This window comes from Rhinopithecus bieti, unplaced genomic scaffold, assembly GCF_001698545.2.
Source record: "Rhinopithecus bieti isolate Rb0 unplaced genomic scaffold, ASM169854v2 scaffold_3854, whole genome shotgun sequence".
NCBI lineage: Eukaryota > Metazoa > Chordata > Mammalia > Primates > Cercopithecidae > Rhinopithecus > Rhinopithecus bieti.
In genome coordinates this window covers 1,889,877-1,913,134 of record NW_016804356.1, presented here as the reverse complement: position 1 = coordinate 1,913,134, position 23,258 = coordinate 1,889,877, and the positions used below count along the sequence as shown (strand labels likewise).

Genomic DNA, 23,258 nt, shown 5'->3' with positions numbered 1-23,258 from the left:
GGGAGGCGCGGCCGGGGCGGGAGGGGGCGCGGGATGCTGGGCTCGCCTGCATGCACGCCCTGGAGGCAGAGCGGCCAGCTTCAGGCCTACCGGCTTCAACAGTTTTTTTATTTTTTAAATGTATCTGTTCGTTCTCTGAGCGCTGGTGCTGCAGGAGGCGGCGCGGCGGATGTGACTCGCACTGCAGACGAGCCGCATGCTGCAAACTTTTATCTCCCGGATCGCCGGGGCGGTGGAGGGAGGAACCCGGCGGCGCCGCCGCATCTCCCTCCCCCCGCGTGCCGGGGCCGCAGCTCGTGGCTCGTGGCCGGTGGCCGGTGGCCACGCGGACAGGCAGCCGCGGGTGGGGTGGGGTTGCGGGGGCGCCGCCCTGGACTTCCAGTGCCCCGGGGACCGCGTCCTGGGGGACTCTGCTGGCGCAGCCTCTCCTCTGCCTCACGTCGTTACTCTCTCGCCGTGGGTAACGGGGCCACGTAGAAGCCGTGGAGGCCCCAGTGCTTTCCCGAGGCCGGGGAGGATGCTGGCCTCTCTCCCTGACAGCCGCCACTCCACGCCCGCCTTGCAGCCCGGCTCTCCGCGCCACTCGGAGCGCCCGGGTACCCGCCTCCCTCCGTGCCAGGGTGCGCCGCCTGCCGCCCAGTCCGGCCCCCCGGGGAAAGCGGGTGCCCTGGCCTCCAGCCCTGTACCGGGCCGATGCTTCCCTCTGGTCCAGGCCGAGCTACAAGAGTGAAACCCGAGGCTGCCGGTGATCTGCTCCCTGCCTTTCGATGCCTTCTGGGCGGCTCACAAATATCACCTTATCTTACATTTTTAAATACCTGGCAGAGACGCAGGGCTCGGCGTTACTTTTTCTTGGGCCAGGCACATGAAGGGCCAGGAGGTTTGTTTTGTCCCTTCACCTATTGGATCATCCAGTTTGAGAGTCTTGTCACTTAGGGAAGCCTCCAGGTAAAGTGGGCCCTCAGCGTCTCACCTGACTGAGGCAGGGATGGGATGTTGCCTTCCCAGAATCTTGGTATGTAAGTACAGCGATGAAAAAGGAGTTAAGGATATTTATATTAAGTATTTTTTCTAACTTTCACTTAAAAAAATTCGTCACCTCCCTTTAAAACAAAACAGCTACAAAAATTTCTTTAGGTGTTTAAATGAGCCTTTGTCACCTACTGTTGAATAAAACATAGCATAGACGGAAATATGTATATGACTATATGTGTAGAAATATGTGAGAAAATGTTGGGCAGGTCAGTAACCTAGGATATATACAAGCTTCAGATAACCTATAATAGGCATCTGTAGACAAAATTCTTTGAAAACCCAGATCTTCCATAATTTTTGACCAGAGACTCTCATGGGATGAGTCTTCATGTCACTGCCTGAAATAAATAGCTTCAGGGGCTTCTCAAAGCCTGGAATATTCCATGGAAACCTCTTTAACCTGGCATATAAGCCCTGTACCCTCAACCTGCCTGCCTCTTCCCGTTGTCTCCTCTCACTGATTGCTTCCTGAATACACCGCTGTCTTCCGCACATCTGGTCTTCCATTCTTTGCTGCCTTGCAGAGGCTTTTCCCTTCTGTGAGTGCCCATATTTGTGTACTAAATCTCACTCTGCTTCCAAGGTGAGTGTGAATATTCTTTGAGAAGCCTTCTGCTTCTTTCAAGGCAAAATGCTGTGGTTTTTTCTGCCCCTCTTTTTACAGACTTTATAGCGTGTAACCTCATAGTTGTTATTTGTGCAACAAGATCTGAAGGCCTGCTATGTTCCAAGCATTGCCCCATTTGCTAGCAATATAGAAATTAACAAAAGATCCCTGCCCTAAGTTGTTAGGAGACATAGGGAAAGGATCCTATAGGATGTGATGAGTAAGTGCTTGGAGTGCCCAAAGGAGGGAGTGACTGCCAGGAGAGAGAAGGAAGCAGAGTATTTCTTAGTAGAGGTCATATTTGAGCTAGGTTTTAGGTCTGAGTTTGTAAGGTGCTTAATTATTTCCACTGTTACCTTCAGTAACCAGCTGTGAACTCTGTTTCTGACAGGAAGAGGTGGGTCATAAAAGTTCAATAATGGTATCTGCCACATAATTTTCCATAGAGTCCATAGGATTGGTAGAACTTATAATCAATTTATATATCTACTTGGTTAATTATTAGGGTTAAAATACAGACGTTGCCTTTTGAAAACAGTATTTTTTTGGTGAACTAATAAAATCTGAGTTTAAGTTGAGTGGGATTAATGGCAGAACTTCTTTCAGTTTGCAGTCCCATCGGTGTTAATTATGGTGGTCAATTTAGTGGAAGAAAAGAAATTTTTTGTTGTTTTTTTTTTCTGTTTGAGAGGAGTTTGCGAACAAAAACACCTGCTTATTCTACCCTGACTTTTGCACATTTGCATTGTGGGAAGGGCTTTTCTATGAAAAATATGAAGTTTATCTCATATTTTCCCAACTAAAAGAGAAAGAGATGGCCTGTGTGGGGGCCCTGTTATTGAAAAATCAAATTGCTGGAATAGGTTTTTCGCAAGGGCTTAATGTTTATAGGGAATTACAAACCTGTTTCCATTTAGGGTTTAATGCTAGTTCAGAGATTAAGACTGAACTTGTGGTTAAGCACTTTTGCTTAAACATTACACGCAGAAGTTAGCAGTTCAAACACTGAACCAGTTTCAACATGAATGCCAGTTGAGAGCCTTTGCTTCTACCCGCCATACGGCAGGTGTCATATGATATGACTCCAGCAGTGTGAACCGTGACCAGCAGCAGGAGGCTCAGATGTGCCTGAGCAGAAAGCCAAAGGAGGCACTGTGTTTTAACTTTCCAGCATGGCACGGGCACGGAGGACTTTTTCTTTATTTCCTTCTGGGCAGAGTTTGGGGCCCCCAGGATTATGAGGGAATAAGTTTACTAAAACCCAAACAAAGCACATTCAGTTGTTTGACTTCTGTTTTAGAAAATAAACACAGGATTTTGCAAGCCTAAAATAAAGTTTTCTCTTTATTGTATAATTGTTCTTGTGTTTTAAAAGGTCGGTGGAGAAACTGTAATGCTCTTAGGAGTATTCTGGTTCAGAAGTTTATTCATGACCTGGAAGTGATGTAAAATCGATTGGAGGGAGTTTTATATTTACAGAGGGGTTAAAAATGTTGGAAATTATTAAATTCCTTCTTCTAGCCATTGATATCCTTGTCTTAGTAGATTTCAAATATTTCTGTCTTTTTGGAGGCTTTCCGACCTGTTTATACTCTTCAGCCTTGTTAATCTTTGTTCCGTACCTCTCTACAGAAGGAATTTGGGGTGAGTTGAGCCCCAAAGGTAGGTACCCCTACCTTTAGAAGTATAAGGGGCACTTAAAGCTATGCCAGTTGAAAACTTAGTTTATTTGTTGGTGGTATTAATAATATTACCTAGATTTGCTAAACAGGGAATGAAAGTGAATCATGTAAGTGTTTACTTGGCCGTCCGTAATGGAATGGAGCTTTTCATTCAAAGAGTTGTAGTCACTGAAGTACCAGTTTCTGTATTTGAATCAGATGATTCCAGCGGTGTTGTTACCTTTGCTGAATTTCTTCTGAGAAACACTAGACTCCTGCCTCAACGTATATGTTTGATTTTCTTAGTTTTTTTTTTTTTTTGCAGGATGCACCTTTCTTTATGTAGTTTTATACTAGATTTCTCAGTGTTGCTTCACCTTTGTCCTGGGTGGTCATTTAGAATGACCTAAAAGTAACAAATTGCCATCTTAGTCAATACGAAGAATTTGAGTTCTAGAATCCTGGACATGGTTTGACAGAGGGTTCCTTTGAATGCTTTATTTCTCTCCTGTGAGGCTTTGTTTATCCATTGAGGTGTGTTTTCCTCAGGTCCGGGTAATAGTGCATATGGCCAGGTCTTTAAGCCTCTCGTAAAATGAGATTGTAAATAGCCCCGGGCATTCCCACTTCGCTCTGTGCTCTCAGAGTTTCTGTGGATTTAAATGGTTTGGGGATTAGAACTGGTTTTTATAGATATCCTAGAGGGAGTCTGAGGACAGTGGTACCTCCGCTGGCACTGGGGTAAGGGAACCGGAGCACTGAGTGTGTGTTCTGATCTCCCAGACCTTTACACCAGGCTGCCTTGCTGCTGCAGTGTGTTCTTTGACCTTGATTAGTTTGTTTGTTGTTGTTTTTAAAATACTAAATGATGCCTGAGATGCTTTGTCTCAAAGAAGACAGGGCTTTGATTTTAATTTCATTTCACTTATTTTTTGTAAGTAGAAAAATGTATATAGAAATGTTCTTTTGTATTTTTTATTATTTTTTTTGATACAGGGTCTCACTCTGTCACCCAGGCTAGAGTGCAGTGGTGCCATCATACCTCACTGTAGCCTGGCACTCTTGGACTCAAGTGATCTTCCCACATGAGCCTCATGAGTAGCTGGGACTATAGGTGCAAACCATCATGCCTCATCATGCCTGCCTATTTTTTTTTAAAAGAGATGGGGGTCTCACTATGTTGCCCAAGCTGGTCTTGAACTCCTGAGCTAAGCGATGCTCCTGCCTTGGCTTCCCAATGTGTTGGGATTACAGGTGTGTGCCTGGCCTCTTTATATATATAATTTTTCTTTCTTTTTTTTTTTGTAAGACAGAGCCTTGCTCTGTTGCCTGGGCTGGATTGCAGTGACACCATCTCAGCTTACTGCAACCTCCGCCTCCTAGATTCAAGCATTTGTCCTGCCTCAGGCTCCCAAGTAGCTAGTATTACAGGCCCGGCTAATTTTTGTATTTTTTGTTAGAAACGGGGTTTCACCATGTTGTCCAGGCTGGTCATGAAGTCTTGGCCTCAAGTAACCCGCGCGCCTCAGCCTCCCAAATTGCTAGGATTATAGGTGTGAGTCACTGTGCCTGGCCTCTTTTGTATTATTTTTATTGTGGTAAAATATACACAACAAAAATTGTACCATTTTAACCATTCTTAAAGTGTACAATTCAATAGAATTAATTATATTTACAAGATAAATACTCTTTTAAATGTGCTGTCATGGGGCTGGGGGGAGATCTCAAGGTAAAAAGAAACTATGGTAAAGTGACTGCAATCCTTTATATGTGCATTTGATTTTTAACTAATGATATTATGAATTCTTCCCTGACTTCCATGGTTTATTGTATACTACGTTTACTGACGGTGTTTGAAAATAAGCTGCAGCAGTGCCGGCCCTGGAGTCCGACAGCCTGGTCTGTTTCATGTCCTGCAATGGCAGTCACTGACGCTGCGACCTTGAGCAAATGACTTAGATGTGTCTGCACTCAGTTTCCTCATTGGTAACACAGAGATGATAAAAATAGGGTTGTGAGGAATGAGAGAATGTAAAGCACTGAGAATCGTGCCTGGCACACAGCATGCTTTCAATTAGTCTTAGCCATAACTTCTATAGACTTCATTTGCTAATCAGATGCAAGTTATCAGGAGAGAACACAGTCCTATCTTTGGCAAGATTCTGGAATGGCTTGAAGAGTTTCTCTGCTATGTTTCTAGCAGGGAGGAGGTAGGAAGGAGAGGTTGTTCCCTAGTCCCACTCTTCTGCTGGGCTGCTGGAAGGGGCTTATAAGGGGAGAGGCCCCCGGGGATCTGGCTTCCCCTTGCATCTCCACTGCTATGGGAGGAAACTGAAGAGACCTGTGGAGCTCCTGGCGATTTGGACAGCTCAGGGGTTTAGGTGCCAAATGGCCCTCTGACAAGTGATGAGAGCATCCTGCAGGAAGGTTGCTGAAGAGGAGCAGCCCATTATGAGAGGGCTCCGAGAACAACCTGCTAAGACTGCACTTTCTTCCACCTCTGAGTTTGCCTGAAGGCTGCCATGCTGGCAGGAAATGCTGCTGACTAAAAGAAACGCTCCCTGTGTGTCCCAGCCAGTGCGAGGACAGAGGCCTTCATTTTCAGATAAAGTCATCACCATTGCTTCCCTGTCTCCTTCTTTCCCTCTCTGCTTTTCCCTCAGTTTATAAATATTCTCAAGCCTGTCTCTTATCTTTAAATGACAAAAGAGAACAAAATAAAACACTCTCCCTGTTTCTTTCTCCTCTGGCTACTCCCTTATCTCATTTCTTCCTTGCACTGCTAAACTGTTTCAAGAAACCTCCCATTCCCTCTCTGCCCACTGCAGTCTGGCTTCTGCCCTTTCCCTGAGAAACCCAAGTTACTCTCTCTGAAATCACCGTGACTATTCTGTGGGCAGAGCCAGTGGACGCTGCAGTCCTTCTCTCTGCTCTCTGCAGGGTTAGGTGCCATCTTTCATTCTTTTGGAAAGGCATTTGCTTGAGCTTCCATGCCATGCCTTCCTTCTGGACTTCCTGTACTCCCCTGCCTGCCCCGGATGCAAGATCCGCATCTCTATCTGTTTGAGGCTTCAACTACCACCTCAAATGCGGAGGGTCTTCCTGACTATAGACCAGTGTTTGGACTACCTTTTTAATGTCTTCGTTTGAATGTTTCACAGGGACTTCATACATTTAAACTCATTGTCTCTCCACCCTTGCCTCAGTCCTAATCTGGTTCCTTCTATATTCATCTTCTTGAGAGGCTGGCCATCCTGTACTTTCCTGTCTTCGTCCATCTCTCACATCTGTTTGGTCACCCAATCCTAAATACTCCACCTCCTTGAAATCTTCTTTGATTTGACTCTGACTCTTCATGTCGGCCACCACTGGTTTAGTTCAGGCCCTTATCGATTCTTATTTGGATGATTGTAATAATTTCCTAATCAGGTTCCTTTTTTCCATTCTTGTTTCTGGCTGTAGTGTGCATTGCTACCAGAATGATACTGCTATACCAAAATTCTTTATAACGTTTCTCCCAGGCTGAAACGCCTTTAGTAACTCTCCCATCATCCTCAAGACTAATTAGAAGCACAGTGCTTAAGGTCTTTTGGGAATTGTCTCTTGCCTCCCTTTTCAGCCACATCTTGTCATTTCCAGTCTCAGGACAGTGGGAACGTTTTGCAGTTGCTGAAATGCCTCTTCTAGGCAAGATTTCCCTCTGCTTGGAACACCATTCCAAGACCCTTATTCCAAGATCCTTCCTTCCATTTTCATCTATGTAGCAAAGAGCTCTGTCTCTTCTTTTAAATATTGCCCTTATTGAAGTATAATATGCATGTGGAAAAGTATACATATAAACAATGTATATCTTGGTGCATGTTCATGAATTGAACACACCACGTAACCAGCACCCTGACTGGGCCTCCCGTCTCATACCCTGAACAGGTGGTTTATTGTCACACAAATAATCTCTGCCTCTAGAGCCCCCCTCCCCACTTGCCCTTCAGGCTCTGTTGGGTCTTTCGTTCCCTGGCAGTTCTCATACTGTCTGCAAATTGTTTCTTCCTTGCCAGCCTGGCTGTAGACTGTTAAGTCTTCTTTGAGGACAGGGTCTCTCATCTCCATACCCCGCATGTCATAACAGATATTTAATAAACGTTTTCTGGATGAAGTTCTGAGTTTTGGGGAGAAATACTCCCTCCCCACCTTGTGGAAGAGAAACATTGCCTGACGTCTAAAAATTTGCCTCGCTGGATCCTGAGGATTTGATCTTGCCTGTGGTTAATGATGGTGCTTATTTAGTTGCGTTTGGGCCAATCAGCTTAAAGGACTCTGTAGAAATTAGCTCATTAATCCTCACAGATGAAGAGTAAGCACTTTGAGTGCGTCCACCTGCGTGTGTTGTGGAGGTAGGCAGGCAGAGGCCTGGCTCTCCTGAGGTCATAGGACTGAGAGGTGGCCTTTCTGGCTGGATGAAAGGACCCAGGGCTCCCTGCCACAGTTCTGGCATCTGTAGACATTGTAGGGTGGAGTGGGGAAGTCCCACACTGCCCTTCCAAAGCTCTAGAGCTTTCTTTTCTTGAGTATACCAGTGATCTCTGTCTCTTGCTATTCATGTATTTATATATAACGCTCACCTTGAAGTTCTGTGGAACGTCTTCCTGTGTAGGAATTAGGACTGCTGGAGACCATCAGGGATACAGGTGAAACACAGGAGCAGAATTGCAGAACAAGTGGCTTTCAAAGGTTGTTATGATGGCAGGAGTTCTATTTTTATAAATTATAAGGGACTGACAGGATAGGGTGGGTGTGGTACCTGCTAAGACCATAGAACCAGGTCATTCTTTTTAAGTCAAAACCAATCTAATAGATATTATAATTCCTTTACAATGTACTTTTTGGGAAAGTTTTTTTTGCTATTTAAGTATAATTCCCCATGTAATCATGTGAAGTCATACATTCTCCTCTAGGATAGTTTTGTTTAGATTATACCGAAACAGCTCTTAGTCAGAGTGATTCAAGTGTTTCTCTTTTCCCTAGCTGCCATTAATTGGCCAAGTTTTTGATACTAGACAAGAATTCAATATATTAATTAAAAAGGCATTTCAGACTTGGCTTAACTGAAAAGCAGAAGAGAAATAAAAATCCTTTAGAGAATGGATTGGCAGTACTTTATTTCTAGAGTTGATTTAGATAAATACTTTGGAATCTGTTGTGAGTAAATGATATATTTCAAATTTCTTCTCACTTGCCAAACAGTCATTTGAGAATAAACTCTGGCTTAGCTTTAAGAAACTTCTTGGACATTGAGGATTGAGATGAATTGACCTTTTAAACTGATTGTGTATTTTGATATATGGGAAAACATTTTAAGATAGAAATGATAGAGACCTCTACATTCATATTATCCCTGATTTTATTTTGAAACCTCTTCCAGGTAAGTGGCATTTAGTATAATTCTCAGAAGCCTAGTATTGGGGGTGCTCGTGCGATTCTTCCCTTAGGTAAAAATACACATTTTATTGACATTTATGGGTTTAGGTTTCTAACCTTTAGTTACCACTGGAGCTATTTGTCAGAAAAACTAGATGGAAAGTAGAGGTGGATGACTTTCTGCCCTGTCAATGAAAGATCTTCATTCGGGGAGTATTTTGGAAGCCAGTGACCTGTGATAGTTGTGAGACTTCTCATAATCATTCTGTGGATTAATTCTTAGAAGAATCAATGATTTTGTTTTGAACTGGTTGCATCAATTTGAACCAGAGTTTGTACTAAGGGTATTCCAACTGCTTGTTTTCCTACTCTGTTTAGTCTGGGGATTGAAAAAGAGTTATATTTTGGGGGGTTGGTGCCTATTGACCTATCCTGTGTAACTTAGATTTTACTTTGAATCATCTGGTTCTCTTTCTTTCTCTCTGGCAGTGTCACTATCTCTCTTTGTTTAATTATGGGGTGACTCAAGAAAGCAGAGGAAGAGGAGCAGCAGGTGGGGGTTGCTGCGGAAAGAATGGCAGGTCATTGCTGGCTTTTATAAGTAAGTTCCTAGGTGAGAAGTGGCACAAGAATATAGAGAGAATTAGGAAATTTAATTTTAGAAGAGACCAAAGGAAAAAAAATCCATCCCAGCTGCTTTGTCTTGTAACTGAAAACTCTCTAATGGCCAAAGTTGAAGAAACTTGCCTATGGCCACAAAGTCCTTAGGATCCCAGACTCATGATTCTGCCCTAATTCAGTATTTTCTTCCACTTATATCACATTGTTTCCTTGTTGGTGTAAAGACAGATGTTAGAAATGTTACTGACTTGGGCCAGCTGCGGTGGCTCACGCCTGTAGTCCTAGCACTTTGGGAGGCTGAGACAGGCAGATCACAAGGTCAGGAGTTCGAGACTAGCCTGGCCAATATAGTGAAACCCCATCTTTATACTAAAAATACAAAATCATTAGCCGGGCATGGTGGCACATGCCTGTAATCCCAGCTACTCAGGAGGCTGAAACAGAAGAATTGCCTGAACCTGGTAGGCGGAGGTTGCAGTGAGCCGAGATCGCGCCACTACACTCCAGCCTGGGCAATGACAGAGTGAGACTCCGTCTCAAAAAAAAAAAAAAAGATTATTGACTCAATAAATTTTAAACTATTAAAACCTTTTTTTTTTTTTTTTTGGTAGAGATAGAATCTTACTATGTTGCCCAGACTATTCTCAAACTCCTGGCCTCAAGTGATTCTCCTGCCTTGGCCTCCCCAAAGTACTGGGACTACAGGCGTGAGCCACTGTACCTGGCCTATGACTCAATAGAGTAAAAATATATCTGAGAACATATATATTATGTAGGAATCAGTAAAAATCTATCCCTTTAGGGGCATTAAAATGATTTTTATTTACCTATATTTATTCATCAGGGCATGTTTATTTAACATGTAACCAGGTTATATGTAAACATACGTTGTCTTCATTTCAGCCATCACCTTTCGCCTGGCCTATTACAGTAGATTATATTTTTAATCTTGGGTGATCATCTGTCAGTGAGGTGGAGGTGGGTGTGTGTTGTAAGGTAAGGTTGAGGAGCAGAAAGTTGAGGGTTGACGAAAAGTACGTGAAATAGACATACCGCATGACCGGTCATTAGTTGGAGGGAGGTGGTCCCTTAGGCGGGGCTGGTATTTTATAACAGAGCAGCAGCAGTGTTCCCAGAAGAAAGGGGCTAGCACCACACTGTCCAGCTTGGTAGCCACTAACCACATGTGGCTATTTACATTTAAATTAATTAAGTAAAATTAAAGAAATAGGATATAGTCCTTTGGTTGCGCTAGCCACATTTCAAGTGCTCACTAATGAACTGTGGCTACAACTGCCTTATTGGATAGTGCAGATACAGACTGTTTCTCTCTTCACAGAAAGTTGTATGGGATGGTGCTGAATGGTAATTTCTTGGAAGTGTTCAAAGACTGGCCAAATACTACTATAATGGCTGTAAGTAGTATGAGGCCACTTTTTTATAACATGCAAAGGTATTGCCACTGACTTAGTGCAAAAAGGAGACAGGCATCACCTGATTTTTAAAAAATCTTTTGTTTTCACTCTGCCTATTAAGCTAGTCAGTTCATCTTTTCAGAGGAAGAGTATTCTTGTGTGTGGTGAAACAGATAGCCCTGTTGACTCAGGAGGATAGTTTTGAAGTATAAGTTTTTATCTTACTGACTTACCTCATTTTGGAAATGTTCTTGTGATGACTAAACACAGATTCTGTCCAAATGAAACCCAATAGTTTCAGAAATATCAAAATGTGACATTTCTTTAAAAAGATCATTTTAGAGTCTTTGGGTTGGATATCGTAGTCAGAATCACTTCGGTTTGTCTTATGTTATGAAGAAGGGACTGATTATATAGGTTTAAAAAATGAAATTACAGAGAAGTTCTGAAATTAACCCTAATTAGGAAAAATAATACCAAAATTAATTTTAGTCACTTAAACAGTGAATTTGAATCGTAGTCCCTTCTTTTCCTTTGAGTTAGAAACATTTTGGTATTTGAGTGATTCAAGGATTAATAGTTTATCCTAAGTTACAAAGCAAGTAGAACATCATTTAAGCCAGTACCTTAATAGAAATTCAAACTCAGCAAGCACTGTTTGGGTAGAGTGCCTGCTCTTTTGGGAGAAGGAATTAATGACTGAGGGGTGGGAAAAAAATCTGTATAGGGGAATTAAGTGGGTTTAATTTTGAGCAGTTAAGGAACAGTGTGTGCTTTCTCACATTTAGTTTCCCTTGAGTGACCGGAGCTGTAGCAGAGAATGTTTTACTATGTAATCCCTTTAAAATTTTTCCTTGTATATGCCCTTTCAAGTTTCTGAAGTCTTAAACCCAGCGCCTGACCTTAAACACAAGTTGTTGTGGAAACATTTTTAATATGGCACCTTTCCTGGGTAGTCGGGGGTGGCTGAAATAGTACTAGGGAAAATGTTTCTGTGTAGTTTCAAATTGTGATCATTAGGATGAACTTAAGAATAGTAATATTTTTGGCATAAGTCAAGATCGGGGCTGGAGTGTTTATCTTTAGTAAAGTAAATACCCACCAGTTGTTTAAAAAGTGACGATCTCTGATCTCTAGGGCCAAGAGATGCTGAGCCTCTCAGTTCATCTGTAGCCATTTTTCTGATTGTCTTCATAAGTGCTGCAAGACTTTCTGAAGGCTATAATTTCATGTTCTGTTCTTTTTTCTTTTTTTCTTTTTTTGTTTTTGAGATGGAGTCTTACTCTGTTGCCTGGGCTGGAGTGCAGTGGCACGATCTCGGCTCACTGCAACCTCCGCCTCCCGGCTTCAAGCGATTCTCCTGCCTTGCCTTAACCTCCCGAGTAGCTGGGATTACAGGCACCTGCCACTACGTCCAGCTAATTTTTTTTGTATTTTTAGTAGAGACAGGGTTTCACCATGTTGGACAGGCTGGTCTGAAACTCTTGACCTCGTGATTTGCCCACCTCAGCATCCCAAAGTGCTGGGATTATAGGCGTGAGCCACTGCACCTGGCCTTCATGTCCTGTTCTTTAAAGCCCATTGGAAATAGATAATATAGGCAGCTTTGTAACTTATATTTTTGCTTGAACAGTCTTTATGGAAAAGTGGGATAGTTGAAGTTCCAGTGACTAGGACAGGCAAAACTTACAGTTGGATGCTCGTTTTGTTCATCTATCATATTAAAAAATGAAATTATTTTTAGCCATATGTAGTTGTTTAAAACTAAATATTTCCTTGTCTTTTGGAGCTACGTGGAAGAAAGGGAGTGACAAAAATAGGAAAGATGGTCGTTATGAGGTATGACTGACCTTAAATTAATCATATCAGAATTGTTATATACAGATAGTGTTCTTTCCTTCAGGGGGGTGTGTGGGAGGGTGTCCATTTTTACTTTATAGCTACATTTTTTTTTTTTTTTTTTTTGAGACGGAGTCTCGCTCTGTCACCCAGGTTGGAGTGCTATGGCCGGATCTCAGCTCACTGCAAGCTCCGCCTCCCGGGTTCACGCCATTCTCCTGTCTCAGCCTCCCGGGTAGCTGGGACTACAGGCGCCGCCACGTCGCCCGGCTAGTTTTTTGTATTTTTTAGTAGAGACGGGGTTTCACTGTGTTAGCCAGGATGGTCTCGATCTCCTGACCTCGTGATCCACCCGTCTCGGCCTCCCAAAGTGCTGGGATTACAGGCTTGAGCCACCGCGCCCGGCCTATAGCTACATTTTTTAAAAATGAAAACTTAGATCTTTTGCCACAAGCAGGCTGATGTTGCCATTGGAAGACTGGATGAAAAATGTGATGACGAGTGTGTGATTTGTGACTCCTGTGTGTGTCCCTGCACTCTGGTGATGTGATGAGTGTAATTATGGATCTTACCGGGGCACCGTGAGATCCGTGGAGGTCTTGGAATCTCTGGTGCCTGTTATTGTAAGGAGTGCACCATCCAGGAGAAGGACAGAGATGGCTGCCCAAAGATTGTCAATTTGAGGAGCTCTAAGATCTCTTCAATGAACGCAAAAAAATATGGCTTCAAGAAGAGGTGATTGGTGGATGGCCCCTTCTTCCCCCCCACATCAAGCTGCTGCAGCTACCAGAAAAGATGCCTACTGCTACCAGCAGAAAGGGAGCAGAGCCTGGAGCATCACCAGGAGTGTCTGCTAGTGTACTGGCACTTTGCCACCCCCTCCTCTCCCTTCACCTAGACATGTGGTAGGGATGGAAAAGGATTCTTCACAGGGCACTCTGGCACACTGTATCAGAGAAAAATTGATAGATTAGTTAATGGTTTTTCTTGAATTCGAGAAGCAAAGATCTGTTCTCCATATTGATACGTTCTCCCTCAACCAAGATATTCTAAAAAGAAATAATATTTTAGTCTTTGCTTGAGGAGTTGACTGTGAAGCTTCTACGCCCAGTGAAAAGTATGTTCTTGCAGCAGTTCTGGTGGCAGCTGTCCTTGAGGAACCTTCGGTGTGTGGTGGGAAGCTATCAGAATAAGAAATGTAGCCATTTACTCTTTTAACACTTGTGCTGGTGTCATGTTATTTTCATTCTGAGAAATTGGAAATCCTTTCTGTTGTTATTATCTTGATAAAGGTGGTGTTTATTTTCTGGTAAACAACAACAACAACAAAATTAGCCATTTCTTTTTTTTTTTTTTTTTTTTTTTTTTTTTTTTGAGACGGAGTCTCGCTCTGTCGCCCGGGCTGGAGTGCAGTGGCCGGATCTCAGCTCACTGCAAGCTCCACCTCCCGAGTTTACGCCATTCTCCAGCCTCAGCCTCCAGAATAGCTGGGACTACAGGCGTCCGCCACCTCGCCTGGCTAGTTCTTTGTATTTTTTTAGTAGAGACAGGGTTTCACCGTGTTAGCCAGGATGGTCTCGATCTCCTGACCTCGTGATCTGGCCGTCTCGGCCTCCCAAAGTGCTGGGATTACAGGCTTGAGCCACCGCGCCTGGCCAAAATTAGCCATTTCTATCAGTCCTCCTGTGAAGAAATGAGACTAATTTTCTAAGGTGACATTAATTTGCTTTTAAAATACTTCCAAAAATGTTTTAAGCAGTGGTATTTGTATTGGAATAAGTATGTAACCTTACAGAATGACTCTTTAGCATGACAGTGCTGTTTACTGTAAGTTTTGTTTACTATTATTTGTAATAAATTCTGGATCACTATTTCATAGAAGTGATAAGACTAGGACTTGGTTGGAGATTACAGTGAACTGTTGGCACAGAGGTAGGGATTGCAAAAGTAAAAGCTGATGGTGGCTGAGAGGAGTTTGGTAGGGTGGTGGATGGGATTCTACAGTCAGGTCTGCGAAGCCAGGGAGAAAATGGATGGACTCATTCCGAGGCAAAGACTAGTGCACAGCCGCAAGAGACCTCAGACCTGAGCAGGTCTGAGAAAGGGGGAGAATAAGAACTTGGGGGCATTTCCAAGTTTACAATTTGCAGGACTTGACCAGGGGTCAAGGCAAGGAAATTGGTAGGGAGAGTGTAATTTTTCCAAGGATGATTCCGTAGCAGCCTCTTGTTGAGGTAGGTGCCTCTTTTGAAGTTTTGCCATCAAGGGTGCCTCTGACAGACCGAAAGGCTCGGTTCTCTCATCATGGATTCTGACATTCAGTATATCAGCTATCTATAGCTGTATAACAAACCACCCGAAAACTTAGTGGCTTAAAGTAAGGACCATTTTACTCGCTTATAATGCAAGTTAGCAATTTGGGTTTGGCTGGGCTGGGCAATTCTTCAGTTTGGGGTCAGACCCATGGTCAGCTTGGCTGGGGCTCTGTTTTCAGATGGTCTCACTTGAGTGTGGGGTGGTTGGTGGTGGCTGTTGGCTGGCCCTCACTTGTCACTGATTCCTCATCCTGAAAGAAACTTGCCTATACTTTGTTTCTTGGGTGCAGCAGTGTTCTAATATAGTGAGAGTGGAAGCTTCAGGACTCTTGAGGCCTAGTCTTGGAAAGTCACACAATGCCACTCTGCCACATTCTGTGGGTTAAAGCACATCACAAGGCCAGCTCAGCTTCAAAGGGAAAGGAAATAGATTTTTCTACTTTTTGGGAGGAGTGGTAAAATCACATGGCAGAAGGATATGTGTACAAGGATGGGAGGAATTCTTATTGCCATTTTGCAGATTCCTTGCCACAGCAGTTTAATTTAGCACAAGGAAGATGAATATACAATGTTTGTCATTCATCTAACTTTTGTTTTTCACATGTGTTAGGGGAAATTGTTACCCAACAACCTTGTCTATACTCTCATTGTTATAGTGCCATCGATTATAGGTTTCATAGACTATAGGTTTCATTGCTGTATGAAGTAAGCATCAGAGTGATTTTTGCTATAGAAGTGACTTCAGGAATGTATCGCTTGCTAAACAATCTAAAAATGTTGATTCCAATGTGATATTTGAAGGGTGAGGGAGGGTGTGTGTGTGTGTAATGCTGATCCTTTTTTAGCCTTGAGGTGTTTTATTCCAGACTGAGTTTCTTAAAACTCAACACCACATTAAAAATATAGATTGTTTGCATGCATATGTATTTGTTTCTCCTGCCACCTACAAGTCATGAACTAGATTTATCACAGCCGGAAAAATAACACATTGTCTGTGCATCACTCAATTTAAAGGTAGATTGTTGCTTAGATAATTAAGGAAGTTTCTTTACTTTGAAGTCAGTCCAGCAGTATTTTATTCCATGTTTCACAGTTTTTCAAAAAGAATTGCTAGCCTATTAGGATAGAAATATTAGAAGCTTAGTAACAGTTATTGACAGAATTACAGAGTTTGCCCCTCTTCATTTTTTTTAGTTCTTGTTTTTTTTTTTTTTTTTTTTTTAGTTTAGAAATAATGGAAGGGGGATGTACTGTTTACTGTTTACCTTTTAATTTTTTTTTTTTTGAGTTGGAGTCTTGCTCTGTCACCCAGGCTGGAATGCAGTGGTGCGATCTCAGCTCACTGCAACCTCCGCCTCCTGGGTTCAAGCAATTCTCCTGCCTCAGCCTCTGGAGTAGTTGGGATTATAAGGCGCCTGCACTACGCCTGGCTAATTTTTGTATTTTTAGTAGACACGGGGTTTCACCATATTGGCCAGGCTGGGGTCTTGGCCACGCTGGTCTCAAACTCCTGACCTCGTGATCCACCCACCTTGGCCTCCCAAAGTGTTGGTTTGTAGGCGTGAGCCACCACGCCTGGCCTATTTTACCTTTTATTAAGTTGTAAAGTCTGGTAAAAGCCCTTATCATAAAATGTTATGTGCTTTTAGATGTGGGAAGAGGGCTAACTGTTATCTTTATAAAGTTAGAGATTTAAAGGCTAAGTGACCTGTTTATTACATTGGAAGACAGGTCTGGACGTGGGATTAGAATTGTAGAGCGTCCTTCCTGTGGCTGACCTGGGTTCCTTTCTCATGTAAGGAAGAAGCACTGAGAAAAAGATGTCATCTGGATCTCTGAGGTTGTTAAAAATTCCAAGCTTATTTAATTAAATTAAATTTATTTATTTATTTATTTATTTGAGATGGAGTTTCACTCTTGTCCAGTCTGGAGTGCAATGGCACAATCTTGGCTCACTGCAACTTCTGCCTCCTGGTTCAAGCAATTCTCCTGCCGCAGCCTCCCAAGTAGCTGAGATTACAGGCATGTGTCACCACACTAGGCTAATTTTGTATTTTTAATAGAGATGGGGTTTCACCATGTCGGTCAGGCTGGTCTCAAACCCCTGACCTCAGGTGATCTACCCACCTCAGCCTCCCAAAGTGCTGGGATTACAGGTGTGAGCCGCTGAGCCTGGCCCTATTTTAAACTTCTCAAATATTATACAAACAATAATATATGGTCATTGTAGAAAATTTATATAACACTGATGAGTGAAAAGCAGGAAAAGTAACCTAATCACCCAAGGCTAGATACTGTTTGAATTTTGATGTAGAGTATATATTTACTTGGCATAGGACTTTAAAAAAAAAAGCATAAATTGATATTTTTGGAAATGTCTACTTTTTTTGTATTCCCAGTACTTTCACATTTAATTTGTCAGAGCAAGTAAAATAAACTAGTCTTGGATTAATACTTGCTTGGCAAAAGTGATTTTGTTTCTTGAGATTTTGGCATACACTGATAGGCAAGCATGCCTTATGATTACTGCAAAGTGTGTAAATGTGTTTTTTCTCATACTTAAATGTTTTCAGAATCACAGAATATATCTAATACAATCTATTCTTAATGTCCGTGTTACAATTTGGATTTTTTAGGAGTATCATACTTTGCCTTTTGTCTTCCAGGTACTATTGGATCACCTTTTCCTGATATTTGGCACTTCGTCGATTGGTAGAAAAATTGTTTTGGCCAGGTGGCTCACACCTGTAATCCCAGCAGTTTGGGAGGCCGAGGCAGGCAGATCACGAGGTCAGGAGATCGAGACCATCCTGGCTAACACTGTGAAACCCCGTCTCTACTAAAAATACAAAAAATTAGCCAGGCCTGGTGGTGGGCACCTGTGGTCACAGCTCCTCAGGAGGCTGAGGCAGGAGAATGGCGTGAACCCGGGAGGCGGAGCTTGCAGTGAGCCAAGATCACACCACTGCACTCCAGTCTGGGCAACAGAGCAGACTGTTTTAGTTTTTTTTTTTTTTTTTTTAGTTTAGAAATAATAGAAGGAAGGGAGATGTACTGTTATACCATCTCAAAAAAAATTGTTTTACAAAAAGTTCTGGCACAGAGAAGTTAAGAGTCAGTAACTTTCTTACTGTTTGTGGATGTGTTTGAACAGAGTAGTGACTTTTGGATTTCATAGTGACTTCGTATCAAACCTAGAGCTGGCAGTGTGAGGATTTTCTAGATGAGTTAAATATGTGGTATCTTTTTGTAGAACTAGCTAAATGATTTCATACAGATGTGGGAGAAATGAATAGGAATTTAATTTGATGATATGAATGTTGAATTTTGTGGTCTTCTAAATTTTAATGATTTTATAGTATTTAGAACAAAAGGACAAAATAGCTTTTGGCATGACTAGTCTTCATTTATAAAGTTTTTAAAGTTACAAATGTATAATATTTGTGAATCAAGTAGGTGAAAATAGCTCCCAACTTTCATTGCCCAGAGATGAGCTGTATAGCCAGTTCAGTGTGTATCCTTGCAGATGTTTTTCTATGTATACATCTATATAAAGATTTTTCCAAAATGTAATAATTTTACATGTAATGTGGAAACTATACATAATGTTCTGCAACCTGTAAATTTTACTTCTTCAAAGTAATATATGTATTACTTGGGTATTTTACTTATGTATATTTTCTGTAAATATTTTTAGTAAAGTATGCACATTATAAATATTTACAGCTGTCATTCCAGGCCGTTTCTCAGAGATCCACCTCCTTTAAAAATACCTATTCTGGATCCATTTCTGTTGTATGAGTGCAGCTTAATTTACTTAACTAATTCCTTTCTTGATGAACTTATTGATTATTTCCAAGTTTTTATTATTTCTGTGGGATAGATGTCCAGAATTTCAGATGGCTAGGGCCAGTGGTATTGCATTTATACTTTTGATAGATACTGTGAAAATTTCTTCCAGTTGTACTAATTAAATGCTAGCTTAGTTGCTCCCATTACTGACCTTAAAGGTAAGAGGGAGTTAGAGTGAGAAGGCATCTTGCCTTATTCCCGATTTGACCCAGACCTAAAATATCTAAGGTTAGGAGAAAATGGTGGGTGGGGTGGGATGGTTGGGTAATTGTGGATTGGAAGAGAAAAATATTATCGCCTCAGTTTAGGGAACAAAAGTTGCATCACTTATGGTCTAAAAAATGAAGTGTGATGTATGAGCAAATTTATGGAAAATTTTTTTGAATTGGTGAGAAGTCTGGATTATAGAATACAACAAAATTGGTTAATCTACCCTTTAGGTTATGAGGAACAGGGACTCACTAAAATAACCCAAATAATGGGGCATTCTTTATAAAGATCGATGTGGGAATGGGGGACAGGAATCTCATCCCTAATTCTGGGTTTTCTAGCATCCCTGGAAAAGTTGAGGATTTCGGTCTTGGGAATTGCAGTGAAATGTGTACGTATGGACTGGGAAGTGGATAAGGCCTCAGCAGCGGGACATTTTGGGTCCTCACTATTCTGGATCCTCTAACCTTAATGTAACCAGCCAGTCAGCGTGTGTTTGCTTTGTTCATGCCCACCTGCTTCTCTGGCTGTTTTTACTTGGCTTTCTTATCTACTCTCTGTGCATCTCTTCTCTGTCATGTCGTTTCTACTTAGTCAGAATTTTGGCTCATTCATAGCTCCTTCTCTCTTCTTTCCCTGTTAGCCACAACTGTGGCTGCTGATTGCTGGATTCTGTCTTTATTTCCCAATCTTAACCCCAAAGATCAAGAATCTAGTTTTTAGCGAGTCCCTTCATAGAACTCCTGACTGCCCTAAACTCAGACACCCTCTTTGGATAAGGGTGTAGCCTCGGAAGTTCCTGCCTGGGAAGGAATCACAAGTGTGGCAGGTACCACTAGTGAGTGTTTTATGTAATGTTACTCTTAGGTAAGTAACTGGTCACCTAAGATGACACTTGGCTTTAAAAGGAAAGAGACAAAGACGACATATCACCCCAATCAGCAAAATGTAATCCTGATCTAATGTACTTTCTTTGTTAAAATATATACTTACAATGTGTTTAAAGAGCAGTTTATTATTTTGAGTCAATAAATAACTTTCTTCCCTAGGAAGAACCTCCCTTTTTCCTTATGGATTGTAAATCGGGAAATCTTATGCCCAGTTTCAGTTGTAAATTGTCTTAAAATCTGAAATAATGATACCTGAATCCTGAGATATGGTCTGGTCTTGCCTTTTCTGCTGGATTTTGAGTACTATGAAGTAGCTCATCCTGTTTATGTAATGGTGAAAAAATTCTGAAAAATATACTTGGAACCTGATACTCTTTGAGGAACTACTTTTCCTATGTCAATAGTTTTATCAGCAGTATCTTCTCCATGGATATGGAGAAGAGAATCTGATCCTCCCAAATTTTATGACGTATTTGGTGATCCACTGTTTCAGAGATGAAAGTTTGTTAATATCCTTGGAATATTTCTCACGGTTGCTTTGTTTTCCTCTTGAGAGTCACTATTAAGTATCTCATTTTCCCCTGTTCTCTTCCTCCTGAACCCCATTCTGCTTCACTTTCAAAATGGTGGCTAGAGGGTTGGATGTGTCAGTGATCATGAACTGCTGAGTCCTAAACTTTGGTGTCTGAGTCCCTCAGAACCTCAAAGGGCAGTTTCCCTGTTACTTTTTAAAATGAGAATGATGTTCACAAAGTGCTTTCTTGGTTTGGTTGCAGATTACTTGAAATGCAATCTGATTTGAGAGGCAGTGTTTAAGCTCATGTTTACCAAAAGGCTGTTTTGATTATCATTTTGCAGGAATTGTTGCTGAGTAAAAGACAAATGAACAACATACTCGGAAGAGAAGACCAAATGGTCTGATTTCATGTTGGCAAGTTTCTTCTGGTGGTCTTGAATCTGCATTTTAATCTCCTTAAAATGCCTTTTAGCACATAAGCAAAATTAAACATTATTATTTTATTAAAACTATGGAGTGCTCCTTATTATTTAGGAGAAAATCTTTTAAATCCTTTTGGTAAGGACATGTGTAATTGAAGGCTTTCATTTTGACAGCCTGGTTTCAGCTGACAGGCATGTTAATCTCTATTTGATTGCTTTGGTGGAGAGTTGAAAATCACCTAAAGCCTGGCTTAGTGTGTGTTTGTAAATGCGCTTTCTTTTGATTTTCATTTCATGCAATAATGAAGTGAATTTTCCTACTGTTATTTTATTATACATTTGACAGTTTATCTGATTACCAGATTTAAATAAACAGTTGAACCATATTCCCTTTGACTGTGTCCCCTTGTTTATCCTTTTTTTTTTTTTAAAAGCTGATGGGTCTTTATCAGCATTATTTTCAGCATCATTATCAGTACATATGTATGTATAGAGAGCCTCTTCATCAGTTATCTTGTAGCATAACAGTGCTCCAAGAGAGCGATTTTTAAAAAGAATTTCCTATTCTTTTATATTTTGGTTTAATTTTCATCATACTCTTTTCTTTCTCCCCTTATAAGTGCCAAAGTTTATGTGAATATGATTCTATATAGAACATACGACTATATGTAATTTTTTTCTTTGTGTTTACAGAGGCAAAATATATTTTTCTGTGTTTATGTGTGTAAAGTAATACATGACAAAAGAAAATTATGTGTAATAGAAGTTATCTGAGTCTGGGGGAGAATTTTACTTCATATTTTGAGGTAGAGTAAGCTTTAGAAGAAATATTCAAAGTCAAAATTCTGGGAGGGATTTTTTCCTCCGTACCATGATGACTTTTAAAAGCAATTCAGGTCAACCAGATAATTCTTTTACAAACACTTACGGAGCGCCTGCTGTGTGCCAAGGACTGGACCAATTACTCAGCATACTTTATGCATGATCCTTTCATCATTCCTGCGAGGGCTGGTGTGATTATCTCAGTTTTACAAATCAGGAGGCAGAGACTTGGATGATCACAGTCTGTTGAAGGTCATGCAGCTGGATCTGAACCTAGTCGTGGCTGTTGGCAAAGCCCTCACCCTTGCTATGGTCCTCTTTGCCTCCTCTGCTTTTGCTGTCTGACCTCAAACTTCAGGACAAGAAGTGAATTTCTTTTCTCTTTTTTTTTTTTTTGTGACAGAGTCTCACTCTGTCACCCAGGCTGGAGTGCAGTGGTGCAATCTCGGCTCACTGCAACTTCTGCCTCCTGGGTTCAAGTGATTCTCCTGCCTCAGCCTCCTGACTAGCTGGGATTACAGGCACACACCACCACACCCGGCTAATTTTTTAGTATCTTTAGTAGAGACGGGGTTTCACCATGTTGGCCAGGCTGGTCTTGAACTCCCGACCTCAAGTGATCCGCCTCCCTCGGCCTCCCAAAGTGTTGAGATTACAGGCGTGAGCCACCGCATCTGGCCAAGAAGTGAATTTCTAGAAGAAAGGTCCCTATTTTTAAAGTAGCATCACCTGGCAATTGGAGGAAACTCCAGTCAGACCCTGGTTCAGAACCCAGTGGCATCATTTGCTAGATTTGTGACTGAGAGTCAGTTACTTGGCCCCATTGGGCTTTGTGGTGGTTCAGGACCAAATCTGGATCATCATATTGGCCTTGCAGAGTTGTTTTAAGGATTAAAGATCATGAATGTGTAATACATAGTAAATGACAATGATGATTATGATAATAGCGGTTAGCACTGAGGAGTTATTACTTGTCAGCTCCTGGGCTAAATGCATTTCACAGTTAGCTCATGTAGTCCATACAACAACCCAATGGACAGGTGTTATTGTCCCTGTTTTACGTGGAAAGTACTCAGTGTGTGAAGGCTCTAGTTATTTATATTTTCCACATCAGTGTACCCTTCCATTGGTATGGCTGATTGAGAATTCACTGACTAGAGAATTCACTGTCATTCAATAAACATTAATTAAGCACCTCCTATAGGATAATTAAGATAGATAAAAGTTCTCTTTTCAAACCTTATATTTTAATGATTACTTTTTACATATTTATCCTCTAACTGGTTTAGTGGTGTTAAAAAAGGATTAATCTTATGGTAGCTTAAGCACTTAAACATTTCATATACAGGGAAATCGTGAACAGAAATGCTTACATTCCAAACCACTTTTATGTGTCTTCAAAATAATTAATGCTACTACATTGGTAAAAAGGCTCAGAAGATATGAGGAGATGAAGTATCTTCTAAAAATACCCTCTGCTACTCCTCTCATTCTTTCTTCTATCACACAAAGTACCTACAAATGCAATTGATAAAATAAGTTGCATAAAGCAGCAATCCTCATGGCCTGTCGTCTCTCCAGAGCAATGATGGGGACATTGGGAGGTTTAGAAAAGTTATTAGCATTAATGCTAAAGT

The 23,258-nt window shown here is 41.5% G+C and overlaps 1 protein-coding gene across 1 annotated transcript in view; it reads left to right on the top strand.

Annotated features, from left to right (window-relative positions):
* Nucleotides 1-314: 314 nt before the first annotated feature.
* STK39 (serine/threonine kinase 39) overlaps nt 315-23,258 on the top strand; it is a 304,142-nt gene continuing 281,198 nt past the window's right edge. The window contains 1 exon segment of the mRNA XM_017867497.1: nt 315-620. Coding sequence (XP_017722986.1) covers nt 518-620 — 103 coding nt within the window. The 5' untranslated portion in view covers nt 315-517.